Genomic DNA, 16,326 nt, shown 5'->3' with positions numbered 1-16,326 from the left:
CCCCTTCCAGCACCGCCCTCCCAGCAGCCCCTCAGCCTTCGCCCCGTGCCCTCTCACCCGGGAGGGTGGGCATCACCTTCGCCCCAGGCACCTCAGGCCCTGCCCCAGTCACCCCTGCTGCCCTCAGTGAGGAGGCCATTGACCTCCTCAGGTCCCTCACTGTTGGGCAGTCTACCATTTTGAATGCCATCCAGGGTGTAGAAAGGCAGTTGCAACAAACCAATGCATTCCTGGAGGGCATTCATTCTGGTCAGGCGGCCCTTCAGCGAGCTTTTCAGACTCTGGCCTCAGCACTGATGGCAGCCATTGTCCCTGTGTCTAGCCTCCCCCCTCCAACTTCCTCCACCCGACCCAATCCCCTGTACCTCAGCCTATCCCAAGCACACCTACAGACAAGCATTCACACACGTCAACACACAAGGGAAGCTCAGGTAAACATAAGCACCACACATCCCACAGGCACTCACGCAAGCATCACACACATGCATACACACCAACATCCACTGCCTCCACTGTGTCCCCCTCCTCCTTGTCTCCCTCCTCCCTCCCAGTCTCATCTACACTCACGCCTGTATGCACTACCTCTACAGCCACTACGTCCCTCTCCAGCACACCCACCACCACACCCCGCTCACGTGCAGTCACCACCTCCACTACCATTCACACGTCCCCTGTGTCCTCTCCCAATGTGTCTGTGAGGCCCCCTCCCAAGATACAGAAATGCATGCACACACCCACCCAACAGCCATCCACCCCACAACAGCCTCCAGCGCATGCACCTTCACCCAAAGTCACCAAACGTACACCTCCTACAACCACCACCTCTTCCTCCACTCTCAAAACCCCTCCAGCTACCCGTCCCAGTGTGTCCCAAAAACTTTTCCTGTCCAACCTTGACCTCTTTCCCACACCTCCCCCACCCCATCCGTCTCTTAGGTCCCGAACTAGCACCTCAACCACAACATCTCCGGGACCAGTGGTGCCTGTAGTCACCGGAATCTGGAGTGCACCGACCACCAGGGCAGCCAGTGTGGCACGGAGCCACAGCACAGACAGTCCCCCACCTGTCAAGCATCAGAAGTTGGCCAGTGCCCGGCGGGGGAGGGGGAAGACTCCAGCCACCAAGGCCGCTCCCAGGTGTCCCGGTGGGAGTGTGGAGTCAGCTGTGACACCTTCCAAGGTGGGGAAGGGCCACAAGAAACCTGGCAAGTCTGGGAAGAGCAGCACGGCTGAGAAGACCGGCATCATCCCCGCTGCCCAGGAGGCCACATCCAGCACAAGCCCAGCTGCCCAGGAGGCCACCACCAGCACAAGCCCAGCTGCCCAGGAGGCCACCGCCAGCACTAGCCCACCTGCGCAGGAGAGGCCCGCCAGCACCAGCCCAGCTGCCCAGGAGGCCAGCACAAGCCCAGTTCCCCAGGAGGCCGCCGCCAGCACAAGCCCATCTGCCCAAGAGGCCAGCACAAGCCCAGCTGCCCAGGAGGCCACCGCCAGCACAAGCCCATCTGCCCAGGAGGCCACCGCCAGCACAAGCCCCGCTGGGCCATGAAGGACCGCCAGCACAAGCCCCGCTGGGCCATGAAGGACTGCCAGCAAAAGCCCCTCTGGGCCATGAAGGACTGCCAGCAAAAGCCCCGCTGGGCCATGAAGGACTGCCAGCAAAAGCCCCGCTGGGCCATGAAGGACCGCCAGCAAAAGCCCCGCTGGGCGATGAAGGACCGCCTGCAGCTGAGACCCTGCAATGGAGACCGCCATCTCAAGCACCGCTGAACAGGGCACCGCCATCTCAAGCACCGCTGAACAGGGCACCGCCGTCTCAAGCACCGCTGAACAGGGCACCGCCGTCTCAAGCACCGATGGCCCATGAGCGGCAAGGGCACTGACGCAACTGAGTCCGTCACAGGGTGAATGATGCACTCTGGGCACCATGCCCCCTCCAGAACCAGTGGAGAAAAGCATCCACTACCCCAATTCTTGGCAGGATGAAGCACTCTGGGCACCATGCCCCCTCCAGGACCAGTGGAGACTGTCATCCACTACCTCTGTCCTTGGCAGGATGAAGCACTCTGGGCACAAAGCCCCCTCCAGAACCAGTGGAGATTTACATCCACTACCTCTGTCATTGGCAGGAGGAAGCACTCTGGGCACAAAGACCCCTCCAGAACCAGTGGAGAAAGGCGTCCACTACCTCTGTCCTTGGCAGGATGAAGCACTCTGGGCACAAAGCCCCTTCCAGAACCAGTGGAGACTGTTATCCACTTGAGAGACTGTGGCTTTGCACTCCCCAGGATTGAACAGTAGGCAAACCACCCACTGTAGAGACTTGAGAGACTGGGGCTTTGCACTCCCCAGGATTGAACAGTGGGCAAACCACCCACTGTATAGACTTGAGAGAATGTGGCTTTACACTCCCCAGGATTGAACAGTGGGCAACCCACCCACTGTATAGACTTGAGAGACTGTGGCTTTGCACTCCCCAGGATTGAACAGTGGGCAACCCACCCACTGTAGAGACTTGAGAGACTTTGGCTCTGCTCTCCCCAGGATTGAACAGTGGGCAAACCACCCACTGTAGAGACTTGAGAGACTGTGGCTTTGCACCCCCCAGGATTGAACAGTGGGCATGGGGCCCCCTCGTGGATTTGGCGTTGTGCACTCAACCGGCTGAGGTGCCCCCCCTTTCCCTTACCCCTGAGGTGGCTGTTTTATTGCTATCTGGTGCCCCTGCAGTGTTCTTTCCGTCATGTTCGGGTATTGAGTGTGGGCCTCGCCCATGCCGTGTGGGCCCTGGACTACTATTCTTGGTGTATATATTTGTTAATAGTGTATATATATTTTTGTGTACTGGTATTTAATATATTACAATGGTTACACTCATTTCCTTTTGTCTTTGCATTCTTCCAGGGGGCTTGGGGGGGGTAAATGTAATGTATCATGCTGTATTAGTGTGTGTGTTGTAGTAGGTGAGGGTGGGGGTGGGGGTGGGGATGTTGCGTGTTGCGTGTTGCGTGTGTGTGTCCCTGATTTTTCCCTCCCCCCTCCCCTGTGTCGTAGGTGCAGTACTCACCGTGGTCTTCGCCGCCGGCGTTTGTGCTCCTGGTAGAGGAGCAAGAAGATAAGGGCAGGGAAAATGTGCAGCTCTGGTTCCATGGCGTCCTGGTTCCTCGTGGGGTATGTAGAGGAGAGCGTTTTCCCTTCGAAGTCCTGTTTCCACTGTGTTTTTGTTCGCGGTGAATCCGGCCCGGAAAAGGTGGCGGATTGGTAGGTTGTGATACTGTGGGCGGTACATTGTCCTCCGCCTGTCTGTTGGCGGTGACCGCCATGCTGTTTGTTTGTACCGCCGTGGCAGTCGGAGTGTTAAAGTGCCTATTACTATATGCGACGCCGTCAACTCAACGAGTAACAACGAGTAACAAACGCGTGGAGACATTGAGGCTTACCATAGTCCTCATTCAGATTCTCCCTCATTTGCTATATTAATTCACAAGACAGCAACAAGTCTCTGACATTTTGGAACATCGAACGATTATCACTATAGCCTTGATAAAGACTACCCAGACGAAACACGTGTCGGCTGTTGTCCATTTGGACTTTTGTCCATTTGAGAACAAATTCTGTTGATTCTGGCCCCAAGAAGTCAGTTTGGGCCAGATGCCATTGTTTCATCTAAGGACATTACAAGGAATAAACTGGAACATTATAACTGTCTGGGATGTGCCGTGGTTTTCCTTCTTTGCTTCTTATAACTGTAACCCTCTGGGGTGACAGTTCACGCACTCTGTGGCTGGGTGCATTACCACTTTGAGCACTCCCTCCATCGTTTTACGTCATTATGGACTTTCTAAGAAAGCAATAGCTCATCTTTGGACAGTGTGCTCTTTCCTCTACACAGCCACAATTCTTTTGCTTGGCTGTCTTTGTTGGCGGTTTCCGCCACGGTCGTAATTGCAATTTTTTTACCGCCCGCCTGTTGGCGGTTTTACCGCCGCTTTAACACCGACCGCCATGTTTGTAATGACCACCATAATATGGTACTGATGGTATATTTTGATCAATATTGAAATGATTTATTTGTACTAATGATGCATTTACACATGGTTATGGATTATGGTAATACAAATATGATGCATTTAAACATGGTTATTTAGTATGGTCATATAATGATGGGATATTTTTACGTGCAATTTGACGATTCCTTGACAAAGTCACTATGCTTGCTTTATATACATTTTTGTGATGACTCCTTGACAAAGCCAATAGGCCTGTTTTAAAGTGGTATCCCCTTCTATTGTGGTGATCTATCTGGTATAGGTGGGAGGGAGTGTGGTTTTGGGGGCCATGACTATTTAGGGGTCAAATGTGATTTTATAGTGTCACCAAGGTATTTCTATCTGCCTTATGTATATATTTGTAAATTAATTTGTAATATTTAGTAGTGTGTGTGTAATAAATGTACTTTTCCTTTTGTAATGGAAAAAGCTCTCACTGGAAAATCATTTATGGACTATTATTACTGCACAACTGAAATTTCTAAATATGGTTGGAGGGAACCCGTCTGCCTAACTGCTAGAAAGGGCCGCTTAGCTGCAATACATCTAAATACAGTGGGCAGAACACCATCAATTTGATATTTTATTCTTGCCCACCGCCAACACGGCTTGGCGGCAACACAATCAAGGTCTAAATCAGGCCATAAAATATTTACCACAGAAATAGGGAATGGATTTCTGTTACATAGTAGATGATTGCCTGACACAAGTGACTAGATTGTATGCTAGCTTGATATTTGCTGGTCCATCAATAATTAGTATGTGCACATCTTGTCGTGAAATTATAAGGGAACAGAAATAGGTGCTCTTTTGCTTCAGTCATCTTTCCATATTGGATGTTACTGGTACTTCGAATCACCCAAAGAAGGATCCGAGACTCTGTAGAATATATGGACTGAGGGGTTAAACCATTTTAAGCCTATAACTCTAATGTACAAATTTGGAACACCATATGAATTTTTATTTTGACTTACTTCTTGAGAGGGGACGCAATGTTACATTTATTGAATGCTAGCTCAAATTAAATGTGTTTCAATTGACTTCTGTTCTGTGAGAAATGTATATGACTAATTTACAATTGTGAAAAAATAAATTAATAATTGGGATGGATTGTAATCCACCTCAAGTAATGAGGTAACTATCTTAATAGGTCCATATAAAGGTTTCAGTAATTTAAACCTGAGCTCAACCCCTGTTAACTACGGTACAAAGCAGACAGTCTTAACTTAGAGAAAATGTGTAAAGCATTTCGAAATGCCAAAATAGTTAAAAAGTCAAAAACCAAACACAATAAAAATCCCACTCTAATTTAGAAAAATAGATTATATTTTAAGGAAAACAATGACACCAAATGAAACCCCAAATCCAATGAAGGTCACTGGAGATTTGAATTTTACAAGATTTATGTATAAAAGAACCAAAAACCACATAGAGCCAATGATACTCTAGGGTCGCAGTAGACCAGGACCTAGGTGCAATTTTAGGCAGACTGTGTTAGAGAGTGTGTCACATACACCAATCAGGTTCACCACGGTTGGAGGTTTCATTTTAGGATTTAGTCTCTGAAACAAAAGTCAAAAATTCTTCTGCAGGACAAGGCTATAGGCTGTATTATTCACAAAGTCAGATAGGCACATGATGAGGTCTTGCTGAAGCAGTTGGCTTTGTCTGGAAAAGCTCAGATCACTAATGCGTCCATGGAAGTCCTGCAGCTGGTCGGTTACTTTTGGTGCCTTCACCCACACAACATTTTTACCTTTGGACTCAGTCCCTTTTTTGGAGCTCAGAATCCTTCAGTGTTGCAAGGCTGCTGGCAGTATCTGATGATGAGTTCCACAAATCCCAGTACCTTCTCCCAAAGGCCTGCTGAAGTGGATTAGCTCTTGGGGAGAAACTCCAAGCAGGAGAATCCTATTTCTTAAACCCCAGCAAGATCACTCCTTTGATAAATCAACTTGGCTTCTTTGTTCAGGTCCTCTAGAAGTCTTGGAGCTCAAAGATTTTAAGTGCCACCTTTTCAGAGGTGATAGAAGAAGAAGTAGACACAGGCAAGGGTCCCAGGACCTCAGGATCCGCTCATGTGAGTCAAGACTAACTCCAGCGGAGACCACGAACAGGTTCAGGCCAGGTCCAATTTGTACAGGTCATCTGAGCACTTCAGGAGAAAGGCCTCTTGTGGCTTGTTGTGGCCCTGTACTTTACACAGGAGGTCAATCAGTTGACCCATGGAGTCCACCTCTTTGTCTTGGGTACAAGTGGGAGCAAGTCAAGTCCTTATATGTCTCAAACAGCAGGTGCCCACCTGCTTCTGTTCTTCCACAGGTACAGAGTGTTCTGGTGAATGTGCCAAGGCATGTCACATTTCTGGCTGGAACTAGCTTGTGGGTATCCCTTTCCCTAACCAATGGAGTAAAAGGTAGCATGGGTAATCCTACCCACTTTTGCAGCGGTTACTCTTGCAAACACGCACACAGTGCCTCCCACTCCCTAAATTCAAGATGGAGATACCCTTCTCCCATTTTGCAGAGCTTGCGTGCCGACCCAGAGATGTGACCAGGGTAATGAGCAGTACTAGCTTCCTTGATCACTCTACAGCAGTTCTAGGGCAGCATTCCCCCCAATGGGTTTGGTGCTTGACTGACTGGTAGGACTAAAGATAACCTGCTCAGGTGTCAGCTAACATTTGTTGCAACAGGGGAGGCCCCTTTGAAGTAAAATAAGTTCCTAGGTCCACCCCAAGTTGCCTTCCTGCCAGAGGAACAAAACACTCCCCACACTCAGGCGTTTGCCTCTACTAAAAGGCCTAAATAGGGGCAAAATTAATATTTAAAACATTTTCTCCTATCAAAAGGTTTATGGTAGCATGTTGGGCTGCGATATAGCTGATGAGGTTGAACCCAGCCTACATCTGTCTACTCCAGTCACCTGTGGTCACAGACCTACTCCTGGATACCGGGACATCTCCCTTAGTGAAATGAGGTTACAAGATTGTCAAATCTCTTCCCTTTTTCTATGTACATTCTCCCAGGAACAATCATGAAGATAATAGCTGGTGACTTTCTTATAATAGCTGCTAACTAGCACTGTTATGTAAGACACAAAAACATGGCAATTAACTGTTTTCTGTTGACGCTTCCCAAAAACCGGGACACAAGTCAAATTTTCCAGGTGTTCAGGATTTGCTGGGACAGTCCCGGATTTTTCACCAGCTGTCCCAGCAAATCCAGGAAGCCTGGTCATCCTACCTAAGTAGAACTCCAAAGAATGGAGTTGGTTATATTCTTTATAATGAGTGCAGTAAGGGGAACTGCTTTACTAGAAAACAAAGAAATTAATCTTCACATCCCATGAATCCTCGAAATGCCCTGATCTCCATTTTATTACTGTGGCTAGGAGTGGTTTTCAAGGTTTCTCCTTTATCAGTTTGGGGTTGAATGGTACCATTGCCTACAGGGTAACATAAATATCGTACATGTCTAGCTGCCAAGACACACTTTCTTGAGTTGGCATCAAAGCTGGATACTTTAGAATATTGAGAACCATCTGCAAAAGCTGTATAGCAGCGCTCTGGGAAGGATTAAGTATAACTGATATGACATGTTTGTATACACTATGTCACTCTAGTAGAAGCCTGTTCCAGTAGGAACAGGTCAGCCCAAGCTCCACATGGGAACGTAAGCAACCTCCATCTAATTTCCGCCTGCTAAGGTCTTGTCAGTGGGCTATAGCCTGCATCCTGTATCACAGTGAGCATGGGACCTACTTCTGGACATAGCTGCCAGTCTTACTGCATCAAACTGAGGAAATCAAAAAGATGATGGGTGGAATGTTTGAATTCATTTCAGCCACTGGTAATTGCTTGTTACTGCATACCAACACATCATTTGTTGCCCACTAAGCCACTCTAGATTGAGATGAGCCATATACAAATTACCTTTGGTCTTGATCCAGTAAGAACAGTCCAGTCCAGTCCAAACTGCCAGACCAGGTGCCCTCCATATGGGAACACAAGCAATACCAGATTCAGTTTGGCCTGGCTGTTCTTGTTGATGTTTTCCTATTGAAGCAGGACCAAAACTGATTTGCATATGGCTTTTCTCTGTCTAGAATGGCATATGGGCTGAAAAAGGATGATCTGTAAAGCGGCCCAGACTGAGCGCCAGTGGCTGTGAATATAAAACACATTATTTCTTTCCATCACTTTGCTGTTTGTTGTGCTAGATACCCTAAGTGTGATGGGTAAGCCCAGAGGTGGGTCCCATGCACCTTTAATTTTTGGCAAATTTTAGCATACTTTATTTGCCTCTGGCTACTTAGGTTACTTCTTAAACTCGTTTAATGCTAGGAATATTGTTCAGTGGGATAACAGCCATGATGATTTTTTCTGTGATCTGTCAGTCATGGAAACCCAAATTAGCTGGATATCTGAGAGAAAACAACAATCCTTCGCTTCAGAAAAAATTTAAAAACCTCCATTATTCAAAAAGAACGGAACTACCTTCTACTTATCTGTTCTGTTACTTTGTCTAGCTTATGTAAAAAAATTTTTTTTAGTTTATGTAAATTATATGTATTTATTATTTATTATGTGTGGCAATGCCACAAAAATGGCAGCTTATGCTATGTAAAAGTGAATAACATAACATGACATAATATAACATAACATAGCATAACATAGCATAACATAAATATCAAAAGAATGCCCTGAGTAAGAAATTTATTGTATTGGGGTTAGTCCTGGCAAAATGAGGAGTCACTGTTCATTTGCTTTCCCCGTCCCCTTCTGGAGTGCGTGTGTGGGTGAAGGATGTGGCTGATTAGGCAGTGGCTAAGGAGGGGCGTATACGTACACGTAGGAGGGATACTAAGCTGACAGAGGATTTAGAGGCAAGGGCTGCCATGCTGGCTGACTTACTTGATCCCCCAGATGCCAGACCACCCTAGAATGTCAATATTTGGGTGCGGACACTGTGATGGTATGACGAGCTAGTATGATAAATGGCCTATGTTAGCGCGTCGGACCTTAATAAGCAAATTTACAAGGAGACGCGTATAGGCCGATGGAGCTTTTGACTGCGCTTCGAGTAGTTCCCACCATGTAACCCCGTACCAATACAAATAACAATCAATTACATCAATAATCAATAGGAGTCAGTAATTTCCACAAACCATGACCTTGTAGCCATGAATAACCACACCTTTATGTAAAAGTTAGAATGTTTATTTCCCTATATAAACAATTCTAAAGTCACGTAACTTAATCTCAATATCAAATGATAAACATGTAAAAACAATACTGGCTGACCAAAGTGACAAAAGAATCGTAATTTAATCAAAGCAAAGCTTGAGCAACTATACATTCTGAAGTCACGGTGCAAATCAATAGCAAGAATAATTGCACAAATGAAATAACATACATTGGGATTTCAGAAAAGAAACAACATCAGCTGTTATTAGACATATTTGATCTCTTTAGTATGAACCCTAACTACCATCAGATTAGAATAGCATGTTTGGACTTCATGCAAAACAATTTAGTCACACAAATCTAGAAAAACATCGAACTATGGCTCTATCAAAATAGCATTTGGTACCTAGAAACAAAAGCAAATAGACATAATAATCAGTAACATTGTCTTATACCTGTCCTCAATATGGATCAGCAAGCTGTGACAGTCTTTGTCAAGAGGACATCAGTTCATCAGCGAAGATTCAGGAATCAGCATTAGTGTTCAGAATAGAAAATGTCTCAGGAATAGACATATAGGATGTTGCTTCAAAGCAACAAAGTTAAGCAGGTCTCCTCTTGGGACTATCAGGAAAATAATGGCATATCTTCTCCCGGTGTAGTCTGGCTAAGTTAGATTTCCTAAAACTACTTCCCACATCCTAATTGGTCAAGGGATCACATGTATGCACTCAGTCCAATGAAATTGAAAACTCAAATCTAAAGTTCTACAAGTATATGGTTCACATGTCAATGATTGGTTCCTCTTCTTCCGTTCTCGTCATTGCGCTCATCGGGTAACAATATTGTTGCACCTTATTCTCCAGTCAGTACATTCATTGTCTTCTCCTGGGAATGTCCATATTACATTAAACATTGTATCCCTAGCTAGTACATCATCCCCTAGTAAGCAGTTCTCATGAGAAAGAATTTTACCTACGAGCCCTTGGTCAGTACAGTGGAAAATCACAATTTAATTCTCAGCCATTTTATAAGACACTAAAGAAATGCAGCTTGACATGAGGCCGTGTAACTAGGCCCAAGGCCTAGCTAAGTTAAGACCTACGATTAATAAAGCTAATACATAATACATAACCATCAATATGACATATTACTACTTTATTCAAACATCTGCTTAACATTTCATATTAATAAGCCATTAATCAGTACTCTTTGTGAATATTGGCGGCCACTCAGGTGGGCACACCTTTATACGTGTGCATTATTTTTCCTCTATGTTAATTCATTTTCTAGGCAAATTCAACACTCAGACTACATGAATATCCATTAGTAAAAATTTAGCAGTAATACCTACACCACTTAGTCAGAAGCCTAAGAACCTAGACTGCATATAAAAGGTTATGTTCCTCTCCATGAAATTGTGTACTTGAATCTCAGAATGTTTTCAAATGCCATGCTATTACTCCTAAAACCATAGGGGGACACTGGTGGTAGAGCAAGTGTGGGTTAGGGATAGGGGGATACTACACACTGTCATTAACATGTCTTTGTCATCTGGATATTTTATGTTGATATGCCAATAAAGATTATACAAAAAACAAGAGCAGATAACATAGCATAGCAAACATAGCATAAAGGACCTTTGAGGTAAGAATGGAATGCATTTTATGCATTAAGGGTAGGTTGTCAGGACAGTGAAACAGAAGCTGTGAAGCAGGGAAAATGTGTCAGAAAAATATCATCAGTGAGATTAAACGATAAACATCCAACCCTCATTCATCTAGAAATGCCAGCCATCTAATTTTAGTTTCTGTTTTAGTACTATGTTGTTCTATAGAACCTCGGTATAGTCTTGTCCCTACTCTATATTATAAAAACAAATTGTACCCCCATCTCTTTTACTCTGCCTGAATGTCTTATCCTTCTCCATTCTATCACGACAACTGCTATTTTTGTCGGTTTAGGTTAAATGTTACAGTGTTCAGTAGTGCAGAACGTATGGACTGCCATCTTTACTGCTGTGAATACCATCATTAGGAGAAGGAATGGCTATGTAAAAATTTTAATAGGGCCTAATAGGGCCAGGAGGTGCAGGTTTTCCTGTTAAACGGAGGGAAGGTTGGTGAGCTTTAATAATATGGCTTAGGTTCTCATCCCCACGGAATGTGTACTATTGACCTCTTGGATACTTGAAAAATGATTAGGACAGAGTGTTCTGAGAGTACGCCAGACATCTAATAATTGCAGGAGTGCCTGGACGTCTCTTAGGTGACAGACGCTCTGCATCCCTCATGGATGCATCCCCTAAAAAGGCCTTGCAGAAGAGGGGCAGGTGGTCATAAAGCCCAGCTTGAGGAACTAAATGGTGTTCCTATAGTGAAGCCCACTTTACCAACACTCTAAAGACCTCATTTATTAAAAAGTGGCCCAGCGCTGTGCTAAAACTGGCAGCACTGCATTGTGTCACTTCAGAAGTGCAGGGATGCGCCGTATTTAAAATAATACACCCCTGTGTTTGCCCTAGCGCTACAATTAGCTGCTTTGCACCAGCGCAGGTACCCTTGCACCATAATGCAAGGGTGCCTGCATTGCAAGGGGTACCTGCGTTGCAAGGAATGGTGTTTACGTGCAGGAATCTGTCCCTTTCTGCACACAAAACAATCAATAATGGCAAGTATGTGCTGCACAATGAAGTACATATAGGAGTAGCAATTCATCATTATTTAATTATTGTTTTTTTGCGCAGAAAGGGACACCTTCCTGCACATAAACAATAATTAAAGGCATTTTGCTCTTCCTATGTGTTTTGCAGAACGCAGCACACATAGGAAAAGCAAAAACGAGGAGAAATAAAAATATTTCTCCTCGTAGCACCATGCAAACGCCACCCCAGTTGTGTAAATCTGGGACAGCATCAAAATGCAATGGGTGTTGCAGTGGAATGCCCACAGCAATACCCATTGCAAATCCCTCTGCCACAGAAAACGGTGTCAGAAGGCCTATAGTTACAAAGTGGTGTTCAGCCACGCAAAGTGGCTTAATGCCGACTTGTAAATATGAAAAATGGCACAGTGCCACCGGAGCATTGCTAAAAGTGACGCTCTGGTGGTGCTAGGGACTTGTAAATAAGCCCCTTAGGGTAAAAAAAAACCTTGACCCATGCAAATGAGTGTACAGCTTTGCTCCCACCCCATATTAGTGAAACAGGCGCAGGCCCTAAGAGACTGTCAGGAGGCACACTGCTTGTGGTCCGCACAATCACCAAGGAGCACCTCTTTGGAGGAATCCTCAAGGCATCCCAGCACAGGCAGGTGCAGCCACAAGCTTTACCAGTTATCAGGAGGATTCCATCATGCCACTTAAACTGAATCCGGGTCCAACACCTGCAGTCTTATACAACTAGCCTACCTCTCTCTGAAGCGTGTTTTCCTGCGTGGGCATGAGTTTGCTCCTTCCCTTGGAACAACATATATTTTATAAGCAGGCACATAGTCCCTATATATGCTGTACACACCCAATTAAGAGGGTGCCGCAGAGCACATTGGAAATGTTCCCCCATATGTTATACGACAGCAGATGATGTATTGATCCCACAAAAGCACAGTGACGAGGGATGAGGGGCTTTCAGGGTTTTGGATGGTTACAAATGCAAAGTGCCATATGTCTGGCACACTGCTGCAGTATGAGTAGCATTGTTCTCAAAGTCAATTGCCTTCTTTACTCAGTTGTGTACAACAATCTTTTTGACTTCCCTTTTTTATTTACCATTGCAGCTAGAACGTGAAATGACTAATGAAAATGTATCAAAATGGACCAATTCAGATAATATGGAGAACACCACAGTAGAATTGTTTCTGCCCAAGTTCAAGATGGAAGAAAGTTATGACCTCAAAAAAACTTTGAGCACCATGGGGATGACCGACGCCTTCAGCCAGGGAAGCGCTGATTTTTCAGGCATGTCTGCAAAGTTGGATCTATATTTGTCCAATGTGTTCTTCAAAGCTTTTGTGGAAGTGAACGAAGAGGGCACTGAGGCAGCTGCTGCCACTGCCGCAGTCGTGACAATGAGAACAGCACCAATCAGCGTCTCGTTTGAGGCAAACCACCCTTTCCTCTTCCTCATACGGCATAACAAGACTGGCAGCATCCTCTTCTGGGGTAGATTCTGCTCCCCATAATGTGAGCAGATTCAACTTACCAATTGATATCCACACATTCCTCACCCCAAATCTTTAAGGGATTTCATAATCTTCCTATAGCAATATTCACCTAATGAAAACAAGTTTTGCTCTTTGTGAAATCGGTGTAATCATTTTGAATGAATGATTGCCTTCAATTAGATGTGCATCAATTGCATGCGACTCATTACTCAAAATAAAGGCATTCCCTTAAATTACTTTAAATGTTTTGAACTGTATTTATTTTACCAGACAGCCAAGTGGCTCAAGATGGCACAGTATATGCCACCACTTCTGGGTGCCCTGAAGGGCGATTTGAAAATGGTTTTCATAGTCTGGGCTTCAAATATACTAGCCGAGTGGTTATTTGTAAACACAAATATGTCCATCACATAGAACCTCTGATGTAAGTGCATGATAGTGAGAACAAAAGTGGATAGGTATCTGGTTCATCAGAGGTGTTTCAAAGCATCCTCCAGTAGGTTTAAATCCTCAAATAAGGATCTATAATGTATTGAAAAGGAAGAATTGAGAATATATGTTTCTACAGAGTGAAAAGGCGTGAATTACTTTACATTTCATGGTTTGCCTGGTAAGGGGGAAATGTGTTAATGCACATTTTCGCACAGCTTACTCCTGTGAATGATCAACCATGCACTTCTCATGCGAATTCACAGTTTCCATTATTACTTCCGACAATTTCTGTGGCGACCCTAAAAATTGATAACCTATGCAAATTAAATACTGGTGATACGATTGTGTGAAACCTTTGCAACATGCTCAAAGCAATATCCATATACGTCACAAACCTGTTCGCCAGTTGTGAATCCACAACCATTAGACAGTACAAAACAGTAGAACGACAAACCATGATTCTACTACCAAGGTTTCAGCAACTTTCTTCATTCCTGATTTAGCAAATGGCAAGCTCACACAATGTGTATCAGAGATTCACTTCTATAACCGTATAGTATGCACCACTTTGCTACTCTAGATATTTTGTTATCATTGGCAAAAATCACTCAATGGTGCCACAGAGAAGTGAAACTGCAAAAACTTTTCCGTCATATTTACCAGAAAGTGACGCCTTGGTCCCGAAGCACCACTTTTCTTGCGCCCCCCGTATCCTCTTAACGACATAATGGTTGTGCGTATTTACCATGCTGTGCACCATGGGGATCATTACTACAACAGCATCAACATTTTTGACGCTGTTGTGGCGCTTTGCTGCACTAGTGCCAGTAATTTTGGCACTAGTGCAGCAAAGCACAGGGAGGCCGATATAGGTGTTAAAAATGACAGAAAAAATGGTGCAGTGAAATCTTGTAAATTTCACTGCGACAATATTTCCGGGCCTCCCTGAAGTGGAATGCCCCCCCTTGCAAACTTTATGCCTTGTGCGGGCTAAATGTGGTGCAAGGGCCCACTTTGTTAATATGGCGTGGGGGAATGGCTTCCTTAAGTCCACCTTAGCCTAAAAAAAAAATTATGCTAGGGTAGTGAAAGACGGCGCTATGGGCTTGTAAATATGCCCCTTTGATTTATAAACAGAAGAATTGAGCAAATAGAATATATCTGTTTTGAAATTCCTTGAATAACGAAAAGGTTTAATCTTCCCTTCTTTCCAAAGTCTAGAGAGGAGTGTTGCAAACAAACTTAATCAATTTATAGCACAAAAAGCCTTCTTGAAAGTGACCAGTCTGACTTTAGAAAGGGATACAACACTGAGCCGGCTCTATACCAAATCCTAGATGATGACCTCTTTATAAATGGTGAAGGAGACACATGACTTCTCAAACTCCGGGATCTGTCAGTAGAGGTAAACACAGTCACCCTTTTCTAACTCCTGAAAATTGTCAATGAGAGAATTATTTACTGGTCCATTAATAAACACTTTCAATTTATACAAATTGCAAACTCCACTCTTCCTCCACCTTCTTAGGGTGTGTCTCAAGTTTCTATTTTTTCCCCAATCCTCCTCAGTTTGTGTATGAAACTTATAAGAGCCATTCTGAAAATATCAGCATACCCTACCATTTATAGGTTGATGACCAGCAACTAACCTCTATGAAAGACATCAACTTCCGTGTGCAAATCCTGGAACAAATCAATATTAAATGCCCCAACACCATCTCAAAATTAACCTCTCAAAAACAGAATTACTTCTGCTATTTTCCACCAACTGCTTGACCCACGTACAATTGTCTAAGAATGCCCTCAGGATTCTAGACTGCGTCATTCAATCATTTAGTGTGCTAATTCACAAGGCTTTATACTTGACAAGAACCTCAACCTCCATCCAGTCCAACATAAACACCCTGGCAAAAAGTGTATATTTCCAAATTAGACTTTTCTGTGGCATAATACCCTTCCTGCTCCCTGAAGATTTCAAACAAGTGGTTGTCTCTCGAGTGCTGTCAAGAATAGATTATGGGAATTCACTGTTGAATGCTATTGTAAAAATCCATCTTTCTCAGATGAAAGAAGGACTCCTTGCTGCATCTAGGTTGGTCAACAAATGCATTTGACCACGTTACACCGATCTTGATCTCACTGAACTTGTTTCCAATCAGAGCATGAAGCACCCTAAGATTCGCTTGCATTATACACAATTCATTTCACTTCCCACCTCCAAAGTACTTACTAATCATCTCATTAGGTCAGTTGAACTGCGCAGTTCAGACACCATTCCACTTCCAGATCTACAGAAGAAAAGGAACACACAAACACGCCTTTTCAAGAAGTGCTCCAAATCTCTGATACTTCATCCAATCAGTCTTAAAAACAAATCCTTCCTATATAATCTTTGGGAGTGATATTAAAGTGCTAATTGTCAAGCAAAGGTTCTCAATCTAATGCCCAAATCTTGGAATCAAGCTTACTTAAAGTCCTGCTCTTTCCCTCACAAAGA

The 16,326-nt window shown here is 44.4% G+C and overlaps 1 protein-coding gene across 5 annotated transcripts in view; it reads left to right on the top strand.

Annotated features, from left to right (window-relative positions):
• LOC138268435 (serpin B10-like) overlaps window positions 1-16,326 on the top strand; it is a 207,586-nt gene that overhangs the window by 154,120 nt on the left and 37,140 nt on the right. For 4 of the 5 annotated variants that reach the window (XM_069218101.1, XM_069218081.1, XM_069218090.1 and 1 more), the window contains one exon: window positions 13,011-13,640. The exons of the other annotated variant lie outside the window; for it this stretch is intronic. In XM_069218101.1, coding sequence (XP_069074202.1) covers window positions 13,011-13,415 — 405 coding nt within the window. In that variant the 3' untranslated portion in view covers window positions 13,416-13,640. Of the gene's footprint in view, window positions 1-13,010; window positions 13,641-16,326 lie in introns of those variants that run through there. 5 annotated transcript variants of the gene reach the window in all.

This window comes from Pleurodeles waltl, chromosome 2_1 (assembly GCF_031143425.1).
Source record: "Pleurodeles waltl isolate 20211129_DDA chromosome 2_1, aPleWal1.hap1.20221129, whole genome shotgun sequence".
In the NCBI taxonomy this organism is placed as follows: Eukaryota; Metazoa; Chordata; class Amphibia; order Caudata; family Salamandridae; genus Pleurodeles; species Pleurodeles waltl.
The sequence above is the reverse complement of the archived record's forward strand: the minus strand, read 5'-3'. Positions and strand labels throughout refer to the sequence as shown.